We start from the raw sequence: 23,292 nt of genomic DNA on the forward strand, positions 1-23,292 counted from the left end.
TCCTCAAATATTTTTACTCAGAAAATCATGAGCAGTTGACAGTAGACTACTACTTCAGACCAAATGGCCAGCGGCAGTGTTTCATAACTCAGTTGGCTTCAAGGCACACATTCTTTAGCATAGCTGCACTTAGCAATCACGTGTAAATGAAGCAAACAACATTATTTTTCAATGTTTCATAAAAAAACTCATTAAACACACCCACAAACAAATTATTAATTTATTCAACAACTGTCCCAGTAATAGACCCATAATGTGCCAACATATTGGTGTGATGGACACTTCCCTGATTAAAAATAAATAAATAAATAGTCAGGCAAATTACAAAACATGAATGTCCTGTTGTCTTTCACCCGCACAGAAAGAGAGGACAGATCTCTTGGTTAAGGGAAGCAGCGGTGAACTTTAAATATAGTTCAACATACCTTGAGATTGGATTAACACAGTGATTTATTACAAAAGACAGAAACACTGGCCATGTAGAGAATCGCCTTATACTTAGCCGTTAAAGCAGCTGAGGATAAACGCGCCTCATGTCAGTCGAAGAGCAGAAGGAAGAAGAGGGATCCACACAGAGCTTCCGCCCGATCAAACACGCGCGCTGCTAAATCCCCTCTTCCCATTGGCCACCGCTGGAAGGAGGCGTAAGCAACGTGCTCTCCTATTGGCGGACCTTCACACAGACTGAACAAACTACGGTACCCATGATGCATTTCGGTATTTGTCCATCATCTACAGCTCAATAACAAAACAGTCCGCCGCCATTTTAACAGTTTGAATAAGTCCATGCGGGAAGCGTCACAGTTCGGAGGTCAAAGAAAACGTCATAACTCTAACAATAGCTCTCTTGATGTGATTCTATCACATCACAAATAAACATTAAAAGAGAACAGATTAGTTTCATCTTCTGGATCAAAATGACCTGGTTCACCTGTGGAAGTTAACAATGCCATATTTACTACTTCCCGTTTGTCAGGGGAGATGGCAGTGTTAATCAAACGAGTAAGAAGCTCTCTATTACATGGAATGCAACAACAAATAGAAATCAACACAGACATTACCAAAGCTTTGTAATTACCAAACATGTCAGCCAAACCGTCCCACATGAATGTATCAACTCCTAAATTATGATGATGAATAATAATTTTTTTTATTTTGAGTGTAAGCAAACCTTCTAGAGTCCTAGTTAAGGTGCCATCTGCTGTTGTGTTATTAGGGATGAAAATACACTTATCACCAAACATAGCACATACTCCTCCTTCAGCCAGGAGCATATCAATGGCTATGCGGGTCGGATAAGCCATAGTTGAGGTTGCTTGAAGCTGTTCGTGGACGGCTGCAAAACCCATTTCTGTCCAATTGCCTAAACGTTGAACATTTTAATGAATATAATTAATCCTATCTACATTTTTATTAGGTGTGGCTGGGAAAACGCTGAGATATTTGGTAGGTTTTCAAAACTTGCTATTTGATCAACTAATTTATATTCATCAGGCACTCCTATCGCATCTATATAAGTTGGATCTAATCGTCTTCTCCAATCTCTTTTGTGACGTTTAAAATGACTTTTTGGTGCACCTCAGTGCGTTGTATTAGAGTAGAAATTTGATCTATGTTTAAAAGCAGGACTTTTACTGGAATTATTAAAATTACAAATGCATATAAACCTCTAGCCTGTCTTGGGAGTCCATCAGAAATTGTATTTGATCCACACCACCACCATACATCTGACCTAGTTAATAGCGTGAAATCAATGGGAACTTGAAGTGTTTTTTCCACACAAAGTTGAATCAAGAGTTCCCAATTTGTGTTCAACTTTGTCAGCATTTACTTTAATACAGGTGAAGTTTTGTTTAGCCACTGTGCTATGAAATAAGGTTTTTAAGTTTAGATATTGTAGTTATGAGAAAAGTTTCTTACAGGTGTTACTAGGTATAGTTCGATTCATTAAGTTGACTATACAATTTGAGTTTACTGCAGTCGGCACTACCTTAAGTAGAGGTCGAGAATGCATACACAAACATAAACCTTTAATTGTGTCCTGGGAGATTTTAGAAGCTTGCTCTGCCATTAGCAACCAATTATTTACATCACCTAAAATTCCTGTTGTTATTTTGAAATAATCATTTACTTCTTTAACTTGAGTAATGGTCCAAATTCCTACATTTTTTGCTGCTGGAGACATCCAAGCTTTAGCTCCTATTTTATTTTGGCAGAGGTAATCACACAATTTTATTGGGAAAGCTACATCTCCCTTATCTCTCAATTCCCATAGAAGGAAATCCCAACACACTCCAAAATTACCTTTAGGGAAAACAGGGGGAAAAGTAGTATGGTTGTTAGTTAGATCTACTTTAATTTCTATTGATTCACTATTTGAAGTTGGTGATTTTAGCATGTGGCTGATGCAAGTGTGTTTACTTGATTTACATTCGTTAAAGAACTAATACCTTCACCTGCGGGATGGGCAGTGACATGTACAAAAACCAGGATGATAAGACAATTAGTAATGCAAGTATCAATCTACATAAACATTTCCATGATTCACATATACAGGACCTCTGGCTTTGACCAGAACCTTCAAACAGTTTTTTTTCAGCCACTTCATCCTCTGTTCTTCTGTGAAGATGAATTCTTGATTAATTCTTTCCGTCTTTCTATATCAGTGCTGCTCCTCGGATCCTTCGTGTTGTACAATGTTTTGCGATCTTCTGACCGGCTTGAACCTAACAATGTTTTCTCTTTAATCGTCAGGGGTTGCCGCAGTGCACCCCTGGGGATCTTTCGTCGTCGGTGTCGTCGCGATGATCTCCTCCTGGTGTCGATTCTGCGTAGGATGCTCCCTCGTTGTCATTTGGCCCCTCCTGGTCGTTGGATTCCTAGTCGTTGTCAGGAACGATGATCTCTCTGTCGGATGAATCTGCCTTGGTGCAGTAATGAAGATGGCACCACGCTCGATGTCCTTCGACCCTCACGGCGTGTGTTGTCTTCTCCGTCACTCAGAATGGACTCCATCACCTTGGATTCCTGTAAACATTACAAAAAATTCTCCAGAGATGGGGGAAGACTCGAGTGTCTTTCCTCACCTGCTGTGAGCAGGAAACTTCACCATTCACTTGCTCTCTCTTTTGTCTTGTAGATAGCTGGTGTTGTTTACAATCTCACCCAGCTTTTATTACCCCTTTTTTGATGTGGTTAGCGGGCCGTCTGCTGAGGAGTTATCTCTATTTCAAAGGGATTGCATACACCATGTGTGTGTGTGTGTGTGTGTGTGTGTGTGTGTGTGTGTGTGTGTGTGTGTGTGTGTGTGTGTGTGTGTGTGTGTGTGGAGACAAGAGAATTAAAATGAGCATTTGTGTGAGTTGTGTCATGGAAGTACAAAACAAGATGGTGGATCACAAAATACTACATTTCAAATGGCGGTTCTCAGAGAGCAGGAGAACTGTCCTTGGTCTCCACCATGTGTTGATGACAATGGAACAATAGAAGCTTAGCCGTAGCATCTGCTTCCTATGTGTCTTTGCTAAAGGACCATTTCTAGAATATGTTTATGTGAATGCGATTTATCTTGTAAAACGTCATAAGTCATCAGCTGGTGTTCAGTCGCAGTGTGATGTTGTCTTTGATATATGTGTAAGATTGTGAATTAACCAGTTAGTATAACAGATAAGCATGCAGACCCTGTGTCTGTGGCAGAGTCAACGTTGGTTTACACATTATTATCTGCTCCTAATATCATTATCAAAAGAATGCGATCACTGTAACAGAATTAACACATTTTCATGAAAGTTAAACAGTTCTATACATATCATCAAGTTTAACTAATCTCAATTAAACCCCAATTGTTACCACTGCCTTAAAGCAGTTCAGTTGTCGTCTTGCTGGAGGGAAGCTGGTGTCTTCTCCTTTAGTTAGCAGCTCCTGCTAACTGTGGCTGCTGGTTCTGCAGGCTGAGGAGAAGAAGATGAAGTTGGTGTTTCAGGAGCTGTCCTTTACAGCTCCGAGTTGGTCCCCTCCAGACTGAAGACCTGGTGGCTCCAAGCTATGACGGTTTTCCTGCTTGTTTGAGGAAAACACAAAGAAGTTATGTAAGATGTCTTTTCTTGGTCCCGTCTTGGAAGAACCGGTCGGTTCCCTGGAAAGCAGACTCTGGATCGCTGGTCTCTGGATGTGGGAGGTCTGACCCTCATGGTAGGGTCAGCAAAGTTGAGGAGTGGAGGTCGCTGGTTTAAAAGTTGTTAGTTGGTTAAAAGTATTAGTTGTTAACGCTGGGTGAGTTGAACTGCTGTAACTCACCTCCTCTGAGCGAGGCTCCCAGGACCCCCTGTGACACGAGTGCATCCAGAGGTGTGAAAAGTCTGCTAGCTGAAGCAGTCTTAATTACATGTTGTAAACAGAGAAAGAGGAAGGGGGAAGGAGATCCTGCAGAGCTCCTCCAACCCCCTACTAGGTGCGATAGACAATTACATTCCTTAGTCTTTTTTCATGTCATGGCTGCGTCTCATGACAAATGGAGATTTTTCTACTAAAATTAACAATCCAAATTAACAATCCTTCTGTGATCCTGTGTAATCCCAACATTCCCCCTGTGGCCTCAGAAGCATTGTCGACAAATGATTCTGAGGGCACACATGTTCAGTCTACAGATAAGAAAGTTCATATATTAATTCATTCTTGTGGTATCATCTGGACACCTGGTAAACAATTAGGCCTTGTCGGTACAATCTATCTCTGCTATACAATAGTACTACAAAACAATCCTTCAGGTTATGAAACAATTCAGAAAAACCACAATAACACTGACATGATGTTAAATAACTACTTTTGTCCCAGTTAATGTTGGTGAGACACAGGGTTGGTAATTAAAATAAGTTGAAGGGGGGTCACCTCAATGAGCACTGTATGTGAATGTATATATAGGACTATGTGTAAGTCATACTGAATCCTTACTAGTGTTTCAACGTACCTATGTGTCTGACAAAATGTAATACAAGTGTACTTGTTAAGTGGACAGCGATGTTTTAAGTCCATCTGAGGTTAATAGCAGGGTGTCTTGCTATTACTTGTTTAGGAATCGACTTCCTGCTCTTGCAGCTCAAGTCTGCCGGTCTGCAGAGAACAAAGAGCTCATTACAATAACAACTGTACCAATGTTGCTGCGGGGGTTGTCTATGAACAAGCCCTGGTTCTTGGAGACAGAGAGACAGTTAGAGGCATTCAAATTCATCACATGCCGCTAAAATGTCCCTCAAATTCATTTCAAATTCTTCACTTTTTTCCTTCATTCTCATACTAACTATCCCATCTCTCCACAATACCAACACTCTTTACTCTCATTTGCTGGGCTAACTTTTTCTACCTGCCTTGTTCCTTTCTTTCCATAATAGCCAACAAAATAACATACTTTTCCTTCAAAACACACTTCCTCTTCTCCTTCAATATAAATCACATTTCTATTTCTCGTCCTTATACTTAAACCACTTTCTATTTCTCGTCCTTTTACTTAAACCACTTTCTACATGAAGAGGGGGTTTCTGCTTTACTTCTTCCCTTATCCTGTGTCTTTATCCCTTTTTCTCCTACTCAAGCACATGGAGATAACAAAGCACACAGCATCCATTTTTTTTTCCTTATACTTTAAAATGCCACTTTTTCAGTTTCAAAGCTGAGAAATGTCTCACTTCAAACTGCCTAAAGATCTCCAATAAAAGGCTGTCTTTACTCCACTAGAATAACCGCACCGTAAGGTTTATCAGTCATCTAGTGTTTCAATTCGGACACTTTTCATTCACACAGTCATTCACAGTGTTATTCTCGGATTGAAAACTACTTTTTCCACTTATGATAAAACAACAACACAACTATATCAACTTACAGCATCACCCACACAATTGTGTATTTTACCAGAACATGAGCCTGATGCAAACGCACAATACATACAAACCACTCACACAATCTCTTCATGCTTACAAAATATTAAAAAAATGACTGCAGTTTCCCTTAAATAGCGCTTTTCTAGTCTAACGCGTCCCGGACGCGGGGCAAAGTTTGCAAGTGGTAAAACTCCAAACTTTGCGGGCCTTTAACCCTTATAGTTTCTTTTTAAACTTTGACTACAGCGACCTTCAGGTCCTTATTTATAGTTCAAGGAACTGAAATTATTTCACGAGACTTTAAAATCTCTGTTTAAGGTTCCCCGAACCGGTTATATGTTTAGGATTTGATAGATCCAAAGACCCCAGGCCTTCCTCAGCGTGTCTTTGACACCTGGTATACATAAAAAACTGCGTATTCCACTCTCAAGTTTCTGAACTTTAATATATTTACCGTTAATTCTATAAAATTTAGCAATATCAAACGGCGTTCAACTTCACGTACCACAGAGCCAATTTATCGTGTCCAATGTACAGTTATTCGGTAAAACAGGAAACTGCGCACCTTTCAATTTAACCCGGGCGGCTCGGTATTACGTTCAGAAAAAAATCGTTTTTCACTCACCGGACCAATTCGTCCAAACTTCCCTTCCGTTAAAAATCCTGTTCGTGACGCCATTTTGTCCTGTTGTCTTTCACCCGCACAGAAAGAGAGGACAGATCTCTTGGTTAAGGGAAGCAGCGGTGAACTTTAAATATAGTTCAACATACCTTGAGATTGGATTAACACAGTAATTTATTACAAAAGACAGAAACACTGGCCATGTAGAGAATCGCCTTATACTTAGCCGTTAAAGCAGCTGAGGATAAACGCGCCTCATGTCAGTCGAAGAGCAGAAGGAAGAAGAGGGATCCACACAGAGCTTCCGCCCGATCAAACACGCGCGCTGCTAAATCCCCTCTTCCCATTGGCCACCGCTGGAAGGAGGCGTAAGCAACGTGCTCTCCTATTGGCGGACCTTCACACAGACTGAACAAACTACGGTACCCATGATGCATTTCGGTATTTGTCCATCATCTACAGCTCAATAACAAAACAGTCCGCCGCCATTTTAACAGTTTGAATAAGTCCATGCGGGAAGCGTCACAGTTCGGAGGTCAAAGAAAACGTCATAACTCTAACATGAACAATATTACTCCATTTTAATTTGGTGATTTATATCAAACAATGTCAGGATCATATGATTATTTATACATTCATCAAGCTTTATAGTTTATGAACTCATGTATTTAACACAAAACAATAAATTACAAAAGATTCCGTGGTAAAAATTGGGCACAATGACTGAAATGCACCATTGATGCATTAAAAAAATAAACAAATAACAGCAATGAAACTGACAAAAGCCCAAAACAAAACACAGGATGCACTAATTTACATTTTGCACAAACCTATACCTTATTTACAGCAGGAGAATGTGAGTATTATGGAAGCAATGCACGGAGCTCAAATGCAAACGACAAAGGTGTGGTGTGATTCCCTGATACAGAGCTTTGTATTAAAGTTAGGGTTAGGGTTCCAAATATATTTTGGCATATCACTTTCAAGGTAAGGAAGCATAGTATTTTATTCAGATAAAAACAGTGTACCTGGAGGGTCGTATTCAGGAAGGTTGCAAAGAGTCTGTCTCCAACAGCACTTTTCCTATAATCAGCATCAACCGAAAGTGTTGGGAAAGTACATTGAGAAGAAAGAGTCACTTGGTTTAGGAAAAAGAACGAAGAAGTCCTCCATGAGAGCGAAGATAATTGACCATTTATGGGCTTTCTCCTGATCTGTCTTTGATAGGTATGACTTCATGGTCATTTGAGTCATTCTGTTTCCTTCTGAAATTAATGACAAGGCATAAACCACTTATATATAAAGTGTATTTAAACAGAGATAAATATTGTGGGTAAAGGTTTGAGTCACTCACAGTGTTTGCGGATGGTCGTCAAGTTCAACGTTACCGGTTTCAGGCAGTAGTAAAGACAAAACCCCGGCCACAATGGGGAAAATGCCGAACAATGCCATGGGAATGGCGTGATGGTAGACCTCCAGGAGACTCATTAGAGGACAGAGGATACCCGCCACACGTCCACACATGCCATTCAGACCTAAACCATTCTGCCTGCAGAAAATAAACACATCAGCAATCTGATTGCGCCCAAAATGGCAAAAGCCTGGTCTATTCTCCATCTTACCTTAAAGAGGTGGGATATAATTCAGCAGTATAAATATAGGCCGTACTAAAAGTAGTACTTGCAATAAATTTTCCAAGTACAGCCAAGACTGTAACCACTGAGGGAAGATCTGGTGGACAAAAACAATTTAAAAAATAAGTGTTATTTCTGAGTCTATTATATCAGTTTAATCCTGCTCTGCAGAATTGCAAACAATGAAAATCCTCAAGCTTGATTGTAATGGATTTGCATCAGCCAACGGTTAATTACCTCTTGGTACCACAATAATCGCAAGGCAAGCAAGACCTCCAAATATGAGGGTCCCTGACTGCCATTTTCTCCTCCCAAAGTACTGGAGGCAAGGTAAAGTTAACACACGTGCAGGAATTTCAACTAATCCAAAAATTAACTGAGTGAGGTAAATATCCAGGCCGAAAGTTCCCACATTCAGACTCAGTCCAAAGTAAGTCAGACTGATAGCAAACCTAAGTGAGAGACAAATATTTAGTGACCCTGCAAAGACAATCATACAGATGTGGCAGCAGTGTGAAATTAAAACACTCACCAGGCAACGCTCATTATGAGAGTATGTTTCCTCAGATACGAGATCCTGAAGATGTCTAACATGTTTCCTCTTTTGATTTGAACCTTGATCTCCAGCTTCAAAACAAAGGATTGACAGAATGACGCGACACGTTTGATTTTGATTGCGACTGTGTGTGTAAGTGATTTATCACCTTGTTCAACAAGTCCTCTGGGGCGTCTCTCCCGTTCACTTTGGCTGCTCTCCGGATCAACTTAACCGCCTCCTCCTTCCTGCCCTGGGTAATGAGCCAGCGGGCCGACTCAGGAACAACCCTTGTTGATAAGAAAGTAAGTGAAGTTGAATTGCTTGTATATGGTTTAACATGCAATGTGGGCTGAGCGCGTGCTGACCAGTAGAAGATTCCCACAAAAATCACAAGAGGGCTGAAGAGGACTATCTGCAGGATCCTCCAGTCGGTGATCAAATAGGCGACACCAGGAAATATGATGAGCCCAATTGGAAGGGTCATGTGGCAGATAATGGAGCAGAGGGCAAACTTTGACGAGTCAACCCATTCTCCTCCTTTAAATCAACAGGACACAAAAAGGCAGTTTCTTTCTTTGTCCAGTTCAGTTCATTCAAGGTCCTGCAATTAGACAGTACAATGCATGACAGGCATTACAATACTGTGCATAAGCTAGAAGTACAAATATCTGTATGATGTAAATTCACTGCTGCATGAACCACCATCTACAAGTGACTTTGACCACATTTCCTGCAAAGCAAATCTCTTTCAGCATGCATTCTGTGATGTCAAAGCTCAGAAAATATGTGTAGAATTGCATGGCCATTTCTTGATATTACAGGTGAACTCGGCGAGTGCTGAGGGCCTCCAAGCCACCAGGGGGCCCCCAAAGCTGCATGTGCAGTTTCATCTGAGGAGAATTAAAAATACCTGTCTTAATCTGTGACTGGTATTTTTATGGAATTATTATGTCATGTTTGTTGGACCACTCAGTCACGCAGTTTAATGACAGGTTTTTAGCAAACGTGTTTATTTGTCCTGTTAGGACAAATACCTGGCCAGTCGACTAGGATTAGGTCGTTCTGAAATGAGTTTTAGTGTTTGCTTCATGGAAGGTGGTGAATATAAAATGATTATGCCACATATGAATGTACAGCGTGTCCTGCCATGGGACTGACTGCCCACTAGGGTTTTTCTACTACTGACTTTGCAGTGTCTGTATCATCCAAGACTTTAAAATAAAAATGCCAGCGCATGCAGCTGGAATCTGACTACCCACCAAGCACAAATCCACTGGATAAAACGCCTGAGACTGAGATGGCACTGATGAATTTGAGACCCATAAAAACATAGATGTTCGGTGAGAAAGCAGAAATCACGTTGCATGACATCAGGAGGAAGTTTGACAGCAGGACCACAATGCGCCGACCAAATCTGCAGACACAAAAGAACCGTTACACAGATTCTTTATGAAAATATCTTATTTCAAGCTGAATTTTATATAATTCCTGAAAATGCTTTCCTTTATTATAAGAGTTGCATGTACCTGTCAGCCATCAGTCCCATAACAAACGCTCCCACTAAAAGACCAAACATGTAAACGGACTGTGACGCCTCGATCAGACGGCTCTGGCCACACACCAGATTAAACTGCCAGCATATAAAAGAGCAAGAAAAAACACATTTCAAACCAAACAGCATTTAAGGTTTTTATCAGCCTACATTTGAGATGGTTATGAAGTAATATTGGGGGAGGGTGGGAAGATGACAGTCCGTCATGGGCTGGTTTCTCAGATGTATCATGCAACAGACAAACATCAATCTTTGGAGAAGATCGTAACCGAGTTTCTTCTTATTGAGAGTCTGACACTCGCATTTCAGTCTCCTTGACTTCCTCTCCTCTGCGTGATTGCTGCCATGATGTGCTTCACCTGTGCCTGAGTGTGTGATCGTCAGCAGCTGGTGGCTGTGGTGTATATTGGGCGTCTTCTGTGTATTCTGATTGCCAGTCTGTTTGTGTTTCTGTGTGGGGAGACTCTAGCATCTAAGTCTTGTGTTTCTGTGTCCTGCTTTCCAGTACCTCAATATTTATCTCTGATGATCTTCAAGTCAAAATGCCATTGTTATGATGGCAAAATAGAATGGGTTAGAGCCGGGGTGTCCTAAACAAGAAACAGCCACTAAATTCTTCACTGGGTTGCACTGTTTTATTGAGATTACTATTTGATATTTTAATTCATGAAGTTATTCAAAAAAGGGCATTAAATGCTAACTTTTCACAAGTCTTTCTTGGACTAAAACTAAGGGAAATATATATATTTTTTGTCATTTCTCGGTCTTTCGCCATCATTTTACTTGTGTCCATACATTTCTGTATGTGACCACTGATGCAAAATAAGTTGAGGTTTGGACCAAGTCACAGTGACCTCAAGCAGTCATACAGCTTTAGATACTTAACAAGCTGGAATACCTGCGACATTCACAATGGCAATAAAAACTGTAAAATGTCGGATGAAATGTTGTGCATAACTACCACCTGCTGCTGACCAGTATCTTCTCCATTTTGTGCTTTTCATCAAAAGCCACTTCAAAAGCTTTGACTTGCGATTTTTGCAGAAACTGTTTGTAGAATCCTTAACAAAAGACACTATTCCCAAGTTTTCTGCATGTTTTGATGTACTTCTTGTATATGTGCTCCCATTTTCACCTAAATCCTATCTGCTTTGACTGGTACGTTGGTGGGTTTTTTGCGATTTTTGTAGAAATTGTTTGCCGAATTATTCACAAATGCCACGGTATACTATTGCCAAATAATAAACTAGCACCTTGTCAAGTAATCTTTAGTCTTGCCTCTTAAAAAGGCATGCTGACAGGACTATATCTACTGGTGAATAAGTACACTTTTTGATGACAAGGTTTGATCAGAACTTTTCCTCTTTTTGGCTAGAACTTTAAAATACTTTCAGTAAGGTTTTCTTAAGTTTTCTTTTGTTGTTGTAATTGCAGGAGACTGTGAAATAAGTATCTTTTACCTCTGTGACAAGGGTGGCGACGCCTTTGGGTGCCTCAAAACTCAGTCCATTTATACATCCTGTTGTGGTGTTAATCCCATAATTTTCGATAGTTTCCAAATCCAGATCCATAGGAGTGAACATTTCACAGCTTTCAAAGCTTCCGTCCTCGTTCACTGGGATAGTCAAAGTTCTTTGCCTCTCTTCTGTCAGGTTGGATCCACTCTCCAGGATCCAGTCTGTGTTACAATAATGAGGGAAGCTTATGCCTAAAAACACCAAGCCGGTCAAGTCGAAAGCCATAAATATATTTGGAACACATAGAAGTGCCACTAAAGATTTCTGAAATAAACCAAACTCCCCGATCTCCTTCAGGATCTTCACAAAGTCAGCCATTTTGCAGGTCTAAATATGCTCAGAGTGCTGTGTGGAGAGCGTGTTACACAAGAAGATTGGGTTTGGCAGACGGTTCAGCAAAGAAAAGTCCACATCATGCCTACCAATTCAGTTAATGTTTAACCTCAATTCAATGTACTTGAATGACCTGTGGCACTGCTCATAGACTATTAGCACAAGATATTAAATGTGAGAGTCACTGCTCATTTTATCAAGACAATGACATCCTGTGAGATAACAGAAGTCAAATCAAGTTATGAATCAAACTCAATATCTATCAATCTTAGTGTTTGCTTAAGTTTATGATTTATTTCACAATTTCTTCAACCCGGAAAAACTTACAAACACTTAATGCATTAGAAGGGCTTTATTGGCTTCAGAAGGTTATTTGGCGCTCAGACCCAGAAGACTGCGACTAGCAATGAATGCTTGGACGCAATGATCTAGGAATAATTTTCCCCTCCAGGGTCTGGACACTGGTGGTGGCGAGGATGAGGCATGAAGCAGCAGGGGATTTGATTCTTTTTAAGCAGAGGGAAACCCAACAGATCCATGTGAGCCAGCAAGAGCGACTGTGGAAAGGAAAAACTCCCTTCAAACAGGAATAAACCTTTGCGGAACCGGGCTCAGAGGTTTATTGATCACACACATGCCAATATCCATCTTTAAGTCAAATCCGTCATATAGGCCCAGGAGATTCAATGCAAACAGGATATTTTAAACAAAACAAGGTCGTTTTATTTAAGAACATTTCAGAATACATTTGGACATTTCTGTGTGGAGTTTCATCCTCCCTTAACTTTGTGTGTTTCCTTTACCAGTTAAAAGACATGCTTGTTGGGCTGATCGATCACTCAATCTTGTCGATCCTTTCAACCTGTTATGGACTATAAGCCATTTATTCTATAGTTAGCCTCTTAGGCTTCAGGTTTTATTTCATGACATAAGTGGTCAGATTGGATATATCAAAATATTAAAGATTTTTGAATACAAAAAATGAACAAAACATTAGGCAGAGAAAAAAATCTGAAGATAGTGCACATAACAGACTTCAGTTTTTCCAAAAAGAAAACGCATGCTCAATTCAATGTAATGCATCCAATGTGTTTTTTTCTGATTTGTTTTGCCCGGTCAATGATTCATTGTCAGCAATCTCCCCCGTAGGTTTTCTGAAATTAAAAACAACAGCAATTATTCAGAAATTTCTTGATAAAAGTAAACTGTTAAACTCTCATCAAAAAGAACTTACATTGGTTTGGCGTAGTCCTGAAGGTCAGAGTTCCCAGTTTCAGGCAGGAGGAAGCACAGACTCCCTGCAACTATGGGAGTTGTACCGTAGATTATCATGGGAATGGCGTGATGGTAGACGTCCAGGAGCTTCACCAGAGGAGCGAGGATTCCCGCCACACGTGCAAACATGGCATTCAGACCAACACCATTCTGCCTACAGACGGCACATTATTCACCAATTCAACTGCATACTAGAAAACATCTTCTGTCACTATATCTTTCTGTGTTATCTGTCTTACCTTACAATGGTGGGATATAATTCTGCAGTATAGATATAGACTGTGGTAATAGTGCTGGCAGCTGCACATTTTCCCAGTACAGCTATAACTGTTATTACTACGGGAAGATCTGTTGGCAAAAGAAAAGAAGAAAAACACGTTTCAGAAATACATAAAACTTGTCACATAGAAAATTGCCAACACAGAAAATTAATCATCTCACAGAAGATTCCTTACCTGCTAAAAAATGTAACTTCTCAAGAGTTGTGTTACTGTTTTGTAACATTGTTCTCAAGAATTCGGTGATGAATATTGGAGCAATCGCGAAGCCAGTTGCAATGAATGAAAAGTTGTGTTAAAATGCACCATGGGAGTTTGGAGTTGGGAGTTATTGTAGTTTAGATTAGTCTTAGAGGTTATTAGTGGTTACGTTTAATTGTGTTTTTCTGGTTTTGTGTATTTGGTTTAGTTTAGTAATTGTAATGTTGTGATGTTCGTGGGTGAAACAAGTGGTGTGTGAATTTGCCTCTGACAGCTGCAGTCGGCACAAAAGACAGAAATCTTCCTCCAGCCTCATTTTTCCACACTGCTTGTCAGAGTATTGTAATCAGAGATTTAGTTTGTGGATTGCAAATGAGTGAATTACCTTTTGGTATGGCCAGAATTGAGAGACAAGCAAGACCTCCAAAAATGAGGGTCCCTGACTGCCACACTCTCCTCCCAAAGTACTGGAGGCAAGGCAAAGTTCCCAGACGTGCAGGTACTTCAACTAATCCAAAGATAAACTGAGTGAGGTAAATATTCAGACCAAAGGTTCCCACATTCAGGGTCAGTCCATAGTACATCAGACTGGTTCCAAACCTATGAAGTATTAAGAAACGTTTTAATGCAGTATTGAAGATGTGGATATGTCAGTAATTTCATATCAAAACAAACACTCACCAGGCGCAATTCATTATGAGAGCACGTTTCCTCAGGTATGATCTCCTGAAGATGTCAAGCATATTTCCACTTTTGGTTGGACCCTCAATCTCCAGCTAAACAATTCATGTGCAATATTGTTAAATAGACATTGGTTTGTTGTTTTTAAATTCGTTTGTTGTGTGATTCTGCGCACCTTGTCCAACAAGTCTTCTGGGACGTTTCTCCCGTTCACTTTGGCTGCTTTTCGGATCAACTTAACCGCCTCTTCCTTCCTGCCCTGGGTAATGAGCCACCGAGCAGACTCTGGAAGAACCCTTGTTGACAAAGAGACACAGGACCTCAACATATAACGTACATGTACTCTGTCGCAATATGGAAAAATTACTAAGAAATGTGGGTTGAGTTTGTGCTGACCAGTAGCAAAATACCAGAACAAGGACAAGAGGGCAAAAGAGAACCAACTGCATGATCCTCCAGTTGGGGATTAAATAGGCGATTCCAGGCAACATCATGTATCCAAGAGGGAAAGAAGAGTGGCAAATAATGGTGCAGAAAGCAAACTTGGAAGCATCGCTCCATTCTCCTCCTTCAAATCAGCAGGATAGAATAGACGATGCTTTTGTGAAAACCTCACATAATAAAAAACTGAGGAAGACGGCAGCATTAAATCCAGTGGTGAACTTACCAATCACAAATCCATTGGCAAGAATGCCTGAAACTGAGAGGCCACTTGCAAATTTGAAAGCCATGTAAACATAGATGTTTGGTGAGAAAGCAACACCAATGCCAAACAACGCCAGCAGAAGAACTGAAAGCAGGTAGATGAAGCGGCGCCCAAACCTAAAAATAAAGCAACAGATGTTACTGGCTGACACCCAGGTTAATTTTCAACTTAAAGAAAATTAAAATAAATTTCCATTAATTCAATGTCATGAAGAAAAGGACAATTTCAACCATTGTGAAGATGAAACCTACGACTTACCTGTCAGCCATCGGCCCCATCACCAACGCTCCCACCAGAAGACCGGCCATGTAAATAGACTGTGACGTCTCAAAGAGACTGCTTCTGTCACACGCCAGGTCAAACTGACAACAACATGGATAAACAAGAATCACAACAACAATTCATGTTTTGTCATACCATGATTATTACAGATAGTAGAAAAACATACAGCATATTTATAGTTCATTTACAGAATCTAAAAACATTGGAGGTTAATTGGTGACCCTAACTTTTCCATTCATGTGACTATGAGAGTGTGTGTCAGTCTCTTTGTTTTCCCTGTGATGGATTGGTGACCTGTCCAGTGTTTATTATGCCTGTGGATAGCTTCAGCTGGACAAAGTAGTCACAGTTGGATACAAATATTGAAGCACGCTCACTCTGTGTGGTGCAAAAAATAAATAAATAAATAAATAATGGCTCTCCAGAGGTCATTGGGGAACATGCCTTTCTTACTTTCACATTAGTTCTTTATGAATGCAACATGCTTTTCTATTTTCTCAATTTTTTCCTCCTTTCTTAAAAAAAACCCAAAAACAAAAAATCCGCTGCCGCAGCATTTGGCACTTTTGTCAAAGACACCTGATGGTCTGTGAGAGGAAACTTCCTTAATGACGTGACCTTCTAGGGTAGTGATGGGGGTCAGATTTGTCTCCCTCTTCCTGGAAAGTGAAAACAGCATCACATTGGATTTCTTGGAATTAAGCTTTCACCTCAGGTCATTTAGGTTGAACTGAATAGCTGAAAAATCTGCGTGCAGTTTAAAGAGGGCCTGTTTTAGTGACTGTGCAGAGCAATAAATGACTGTCGTCAGCATAAAAATGAAAGTTTGCATCCACTACATTCTGATTGAGGGTATTGATGTAAATTGTGAATGACAATGGACAACAAAGAATGAAGGCCAAAGGTTAAAATATGTATCAGCAGGAGAACAGGCAGTGATCAGCACAGAGTTCCTGGCAAAACCAATTTTCATTTTTATGTTGAGACCGTGGGGGGTGTTGTGTTGTCGCAGCTGCTGAAACTAACTCAAATGTTACATGTAATCTAACTTGGTTGCTTTTAAAAACAGGCGATCAGTCAAGTAACTAAGTAATTTTTTTAAAGGAGTGGCAACACTGCAGTGATGATATGCAATGATATACTTGAAATGAGTACAAGCAAGATTGTGTGAGGTGGAAAGAACACCACAGGTCAGAGCCGCTCTAAAGATTTAGGCCTTTTTATCAACACAGTAAGATCTTTTTAATAGGCTACCTCTTTAAAATGTAGCAGAATTTGAAATAAGCTTCTCCTACCTCTGTAACAATGGTGTAGGCTCCTTCGGGTGCCTCAAATTTCAATCCATTGATACATCCTGTTGTGGTATTTATCTGATATTTTTCAGTTGTATTAATATCCAGATCGACAGGAGTGAACATTTCACAGCTCTTGAAGCTTCCATCCTGGTTCACCGGGATAGTCAGGTTTTTCTTCCTCTCCTCTGTCAGGTTGGGTTGGTGCTCCAGGATCCAGTCTGTGTTGCAGTGATGTGGGAACGTCAAAGCTGAGAACACCTGACCGATTAAATCAAAAGCTGTAAATATGCCGGGGATGAAAAGTGCAGCCACCAAACGTTTCTGAAATAAACCAAACTCCCCGATCTCCTTCAGGATCTGCCTAAAGTTGCTCATCTTTGATTTTTGATTGTCCTCGGAGTGTGACAAGAAAGAAAGTAAGATTTGTTTTGAAGCCTAAAGTCCAATTGACTTTAGTCCCTCAAGTTAATGTTCAATCTAACAGTCACTGTACTTTTATGACCAGTGGCATCTTTCAAAGACTAAGAAGGTTTAGGGTCTAATGAAATCGGGATCTCTGTGTGAACCGTGATACAATCTGTATACTTAAAACAATAGGGGGACATGATAGTGAAGGAGCCTGATGTATATATTTATTTCTAAATCAAAAGAAACATGCAAAAACGTTTTTTTGGGGTGTGTTTTTTTTTTTTTTTTTTTTTTTTTTTATTGTCAGCATGTTTGCCTACATTTTGCTGAACAAGGCTTTTTAAATCCATGTCCTTATCTGGTATCATAAAGGGCCAAGTGAAAGCTGGTGTTGCTCAAGATACCTTATAAATTCATTAAATAGAGTTACTGTATCACTTTTAAAACAGTTATATAACTGTCGGAACTAAGCCTTCCCCAATTATGGTGCCTCCAGGAACAGTGAGTATTTTGAAAAAATAACTCAATAGCTGAATTGTGTTCAGATCTGTCTGGCCGGTCACATGGCAATTGACTGACACATCAGCACATGCCAGATGTGAGGAAAGCTTCAGATGAAGCCGAAACATGTCAGGAAGGTAAAATCTTTCCTGCATCTACCTGTCGTTACAAAAGAGTAAATAATATGTTTTTAGAAGGACAAAATGAACACAATTCAGCTATTTACCAGGGAGGTTCGGAAACAACTGTCAAAATGTTCTGCCGATTGGAGAAACTGGATAAAAAGAGCACCCTTCAAGAACTACCTTAAATTCAACCAATGATGCGGATACAAGGAATAAACACCAAAAAGCCTCAACATCAAGAACTCCCTCACAACAAGAAATTCTGAAAACATCATTAAAGAGGTGAAGAAATCCCTAATCAGAGAGCGAATAAGGACGATGAAAAACAAACTGGAAAAAAACCAACACTTTAATAATAGGGGATGCAAACAAACTCAAAGAACACTTCCCAATGGAACACGACGTACAAGAACAGATGAGCACACATATGAAACACACTTATGAAGATGAATTTGCCACAGCAAAAAAAAAAAAAATCACAAAATCCACAAATTAATGGAAAACCAATGAAAAATGCACCCTCATAGAAAACTGCTTCAACCAGAGGTCTAGACTTTGTCATTACACCTAAAAAAAAATACACACTAAGAATTCATCCTTGCAACAGAGCTTGCATGCCAACAAATCCAGAACCAAGGACACGAAGCAGAGCTTTGCAACACTGTAGCGGGTATGTTAAGATCAACAAAGATCACCCACAGCAACATTCCAAAGAAAGAAGAAAAAGCAATAAAGGCACTCAGACAAGATAAAACCATCACTATTCTCGAGGCTGATAAAGGAAGGACAACAGTCATCACGGACACAGACACATAAGAGAAACGATGTTAGGAGATGGGAACACATCCACAATACTGAAAAAAGATCCCACAGAACAAAAGAAAAGAACACAACTGCAGTGGTAACAATCATTATCAATAGCCAAACTGCTCATTAAGGTGATTTCCAACACGTCTTGATTTATGACATGACTGTTCAGATTGGATTTTAACTAAATAGATACAATTTTCCACATTTTCTGACAATGAGATAAACAGACGCTGCGCAACATGCTGAAATGTCACAGCTTTTATTTCAATGACTACCAAAGAACAACAAAAAAACTAAACTTTAAGTTGTGACAAAAGGCAGAGAAAATGAAGAAAAAGAAAACACTGCACATAAGACTGCAGTCTTTCAAAAAGAGAAAATGCAGATATCAATTTGGATTCCGCAAATACAAGAGACAAAAAACATACTGGCAAATGCTAAGAACTCCAGGGACGATCACAAACTAAAGAAATATCTGTTACAGTCTTGTGTTTTTTCCTGATATGTTTTCCTCTGCAACAGATTCATTGTCAGCAATCTCCCCCATAGGTTTTCTGAAATTAAAAACGGCAGCAATTTCACTGAATTCTCTTGACTAAAGTAAAATATTAAGCTCTCATCAAAAACAACTTACATTGGTTCGGCGTAGTCCTGAAGTTCAGAGTCCCCAGTTTCAGGCAGGAGGAAGCACAGACCCCCTGCAACTATGGGAGTTGTACCGTAGACTATCATGGGAATGGCGTGATGGTAGACGTCCAGGAGCTTCACCAGAGGAGCGAGGATTCCCCCCACGCGTGCAAACATGGCATTCAGACCAATACCATTCTGCCTACAGACATAATATTAATCAACAATCCAAATGAATACAAGATAGCATCTGCTGTTATCTCTCTTACCTTACAATGGTCGGATATAATTCTGCACTGTAAACATAGACTGCAGTAAAAGTGCTGGCAGATGTACATTTACCCAGTGTAGCCATGAGTGTTATTACTATTGGAAGATCTGTTGGGAAAAGCACAAGAACAACAACACATTTCTGAATTACGTCTGCGTAAAGTCTCGTGTTTAGATAGAAACAAAACAAAAATGTCAATACAAAAAATTCAATACCTGCCAAACTCCTCAAAAGTTGTGTTCAAGAAAATATTGTTCTCAAGAATTAGGTACAGAATATTATCATTGATTTAGATTAGAGATTGCAAACGGGTGAATTACCTTTTGGTATGAACACAATTGAGAGACAAGCAAGACCTCCAACAATGAGGGTCCCTGACTGCCACACTCTCCTCCCAAAGTACCGGAGGCAAGGCAAAGTTCCCAGAAGTGCAGGTACTTCAACTAATCCAAAGATAAACTGAGTGAGGTAAATATTCAGACCAAAGGTTCCCACATTTATGCTCAGTCCATAGTACATCAGACTGGTTCCAAACCTGTGAAGTATTAATAAACGTTTTAATGCAGTATTGAAGATGTGGATATGTCAGTAATTTCAGATCAAAACAAACACTCACCAGGCGAAATTCATTATGAGAGCACGTTTCCTCAGGTATGATCTCCTGAAGATGTCAAGCATATTTCCACTTTTGGTTGGACCCTCAATCTCCAGCTAAACAATTCATGTGCAATATTATTGAATACACATTGGTTTGTTGTTTTTAAATTCGTTTGTTGTGTGATTCTGCGCACCTTGTCCAACAAGTCTTCTGGGACGTTTCTCCCGTTCACTTTGGCTGCTTTTCGGATCAACTTAACCGCCTCTTCCTTCCTGCCCTGGGTAATGAGCCACCGAGCAGACTCTGGAAGAACCCTTGTTGACAAAGAGACACAGGACCTCAACATATAACGTAAATGGTAAAAATGGTAAATGGTCTAGATTTATATGTACATGTACTCTGTAGCAATATGGAAAAATTACTAAGTAATGTGAGTTGAGTTTGTGCTGACCAGTAGCAAATTACCAGAACAAGGACAAGAGGGCAAAAGGCAACCAACTGCATGATCCTCCAGTTGGGGATTAAATAGGCGATTCCAGGCAACATCATGAGTCCAAAAGAGTAAGCACTGTTGCACATCGTGGTGCAGAAAACAAACTTGGAAGCATTGCTCCATTCTCCTCCTTCAAATCAACAAGACAGGTAGGCTGAGCATCACATAATTTTTGTTTCATATTCATCAGCAGAGTCGTGTTGAACTAAAGGTGCAGATACGGTTACGGATAATTCCTTAGTCATACAAACAATCCTCACAGACAACCATCGATTATTGTGTCACAGTCTGATGTCCATTAAATGCATGCAAGACAATGCTTTTGTGAAAACCTCTCAAGTCATCAATCACTGAGTAGGACTTGATTGGGCGTCTTCTGTGTATTCTGATTGCCAGTCTGTTTGTGTTTCTGTGTGGGGAGACTCTAGCATCTAAGTCTTGTGTTTCTGTGTCCTGCTTTCCAGTACCTCAGTATTTATCTCTGATGATCTTCAAGGCAAAATGCCATTGTGATGATGGCAAATTAGAATGGGTTAGAGCCGGGGTGTCCTAAACAAGAAACAGCCACTAAATTCTTCACTGGGTTGCACTGTTTTATTGAGATTACAATTTGATATTTTAATTCATGAAGTTATTCAAAAAAGGGCATTAAATGCTAACTTTTTCAGAAGTCTTTCTTTGGACTAAATCTAAGGGAAATGTATATTTTTTGTCATTTCTTGGTCTTTTGCCATCATTTTACTTGTGTCCATACATTTCTGTATGTGACCACTGATGCAAAATAAGTTGAGGTTTGGGCCAAGACACAGTGACCTCAAGCAGTCATACAGCTTTATATACTTAACAAGCTGGAATACCTGCGACATTCACAATGGCAATAAAAACTGTAAAATGTCGGATGAAATGTTGTGCATAACTACCACCTGCTGCTGACCAGTATCTTCTCCATTTTGTGCTTTTCATCAAAAGCCACTTCAAAAGCTTTGACTTGCGATTTTTGCAGAAACTGTTTGTAGAATCCTTAACAAAAGACACTATTCCCAAGTTTTCTGCATGTTTTGATGTACTTCTTGTATATGTGCTCCCATTTTCACCTAAATCCTATCTGCTTTGACTGGTACGTTGGTGGGTTTTTTGCGATTTTTGTAGAAATTGTTTGCCGAATTATTCACAAATGCCACGGTATACTATTGCCAAATAATAAACTAGCACCTTGTCAAGTAATCTTTAGTCTTGCCTCTTAAAAAGGCATGCTGACAGGACTATATCTACTGGTGAATAAGTACACTTTTTGATGACAAGGTTTGATCAGAACTTTTCCTCTTTTTGGCTAGAACTTTAAAATACTTTCAGTAAGGTTTTCTTAAGTTTTCTTTTGTTGTTGTAATTGCAGGAGACTGTGAAATAAGTATCTTTTACCTCTGTGACAAGGGTGGCGACGCCTTTGGGTGCCTCAAAACTCAGTCCATTTATACATCCTGTTGTGGTGTTAATCCCATAATTTTCGATAGTTTCCAAATCCAGATCCATAGGAGTGAACATTTCACAGCTTTCAAAGCTTCCGTCCTCGTTCACTGGGATAGTCAAAGTTCTTTGCCTCTCTTCTGTCAGGTTGGATCCACTCTCCAGGATCCAGTCTGTGTTACAATAATGAGGGAAGCTTATGCCTAAAAACACCAAGCCGGTCAAGTCGAAAGCCATAAATATATTTGGAACACATAGAAGTGCCACTAAAGATTTCTGAAATAAACCAAACTCCCCGATCTCCTTCAGGATCTTCACAAAGTCAGCCATTTTGCAGGTCTAAATATGCTCAGAGTGCTGTGTGGAGAGCGTGTTACACAAGAAGATTGGGTTTGGCAGACGGTTCAGCAAAGAAAAGTCCACATCATGCCTACCAATTCAGTTAATGTTTAACCTCAATTCAATGTACTTGAATGACCTGTGGCACTGCTCATAGACTATTAGCACAAGATATTAAATGTGAGAGTCACTGCTCATTTTATCAAGACAATGACATCCTGTGAGATAACAGAAGTCAAATCAAGTTATGAATCAAACTCAATATCTATCAATCTTAGTGTTTGCTTAAGTTTATGATTTATTTCACAATTTCTTCAACCCGGAAAAACTTACAAACACTTAATGCATTAGAAGGGCTTTATTGGCTTCAGAAGGTTATTTGGCGCTCAGACCCAGAAGACTGCGACTAGCAATGAATGCTTGGACGCAATGATCTAGGAATAATTTTCCCCTCCAGGGTCTGGACACTGGTGATGGCGAGGATGAGGCATGAAGCAGCAGGGGATTTGATTCTTTTTAAGCAGAGGGAAACCCAACAGATCCATGTGAGCCAGCAAGAGCGACTGTGGAAAGGAAAAACTCCCTTCAAACAGGAATAAACCTTTGCGGAACCGGGCTCAGAGGTTTATTGATCACACACATGCCAATATCCATCTTTAAGTCAAATCCGTCATATAGGCCCAGGAGATTCAATGCAAACAGGATATTTTAAACAAAACAAGGTCGTTTTATTTAAGAACATTTCAGAATACATTTGGACATTTCTGTGTGGAGTTTCATCCTCCCTTAACTTTGTGTGTTTCCTTTACCAGTTAAAAGACATGCTTGTTGGGCTGATCGATCACTCAATCTTGTCGATCCTTTCAACC

At 39.9% G+C, this 23,292-nt stretch overlaps 2 protein-coding genes across 2 annotated transcripts; both read right to left on the bottom strand.

The window, feature by feature from the left end:
• Nucleotides 1-7,845: 7,845 nt before the first annotated feature.
• Nucleotides 7,846-17,162, bottom strand: LOC308143867 (solute carrier family 22 member 13-like; the record flags this gene model as incomplete). The annotated part of the gene is made up of 14 exons (XM_080514809.1): nucleotides 7,846-8,044; nucleotides 8,118-8,226; nucleotides 8,475-8,581; nucleotides 8,662-8,756; nucleotides 8,834-8,954; nucleotides 13,304-13,498; nucleotides 13,584-13,692; nucleotides 14,209-14,423; nucleotides 14,505-14,599; nucleotides 14,680-14,800; nucleotides 14,901-15,072; nucleotides 15,172-15,326; nucleotides 15,469-15,572; nucleotides 16,788-17,162. The coding sequence occupies 14 exons, from the start codon at nucleotides 17,160-17,162 to the stop codon at nucleotides 7,846-7,848; spliced, it is 2,172 nt and encodes a 723-aa protein (XP_080370935.1).
• A 1,455-nt stretch (nucleotides 17,163-18,617) lies between these two features.
• Nucleotides 18,618-22,414, bottom strand: LOC308143868 (solute carrier family 22 member 13-like; the record flags this gene model as incomplete). The annotated part of the gene is made up of 8 exons (XM_080514810.1): nucleotides 18,618-18,675; nucleotides 19,266-19,460; nucleotides 19,528-19,636; nucleotides 19,850-20,064; nucleotides 20,146-20,240; nucleotides 20,321-20,441; nucleotides 20,579-20,750; nucleotides 22,243-22,414. The coding sequence occupies 8 exons, from the start codon at nucleotides 22,412-22,414 to the stop codon at nucleotides 18,618-18,620; spliced, it is 1,137 nt and encodes a 378-aa protein (XP_080370936.1).
• Nucleotides 22,415-23,292: the final 878 nt, after the last annotated feature.

This window comes from Blennius ocellaris (genome assembly GCF_963422515.1).
Source record: "Blennius ocellaris genome assembly, chromosome: 19".
Taxonomy (NCBI): Eukaryota; Metazoa; Chordata; class Actinopteri; order Blenniiformes; family Blenniidae; genus Blennius; species Blennius ocellaris.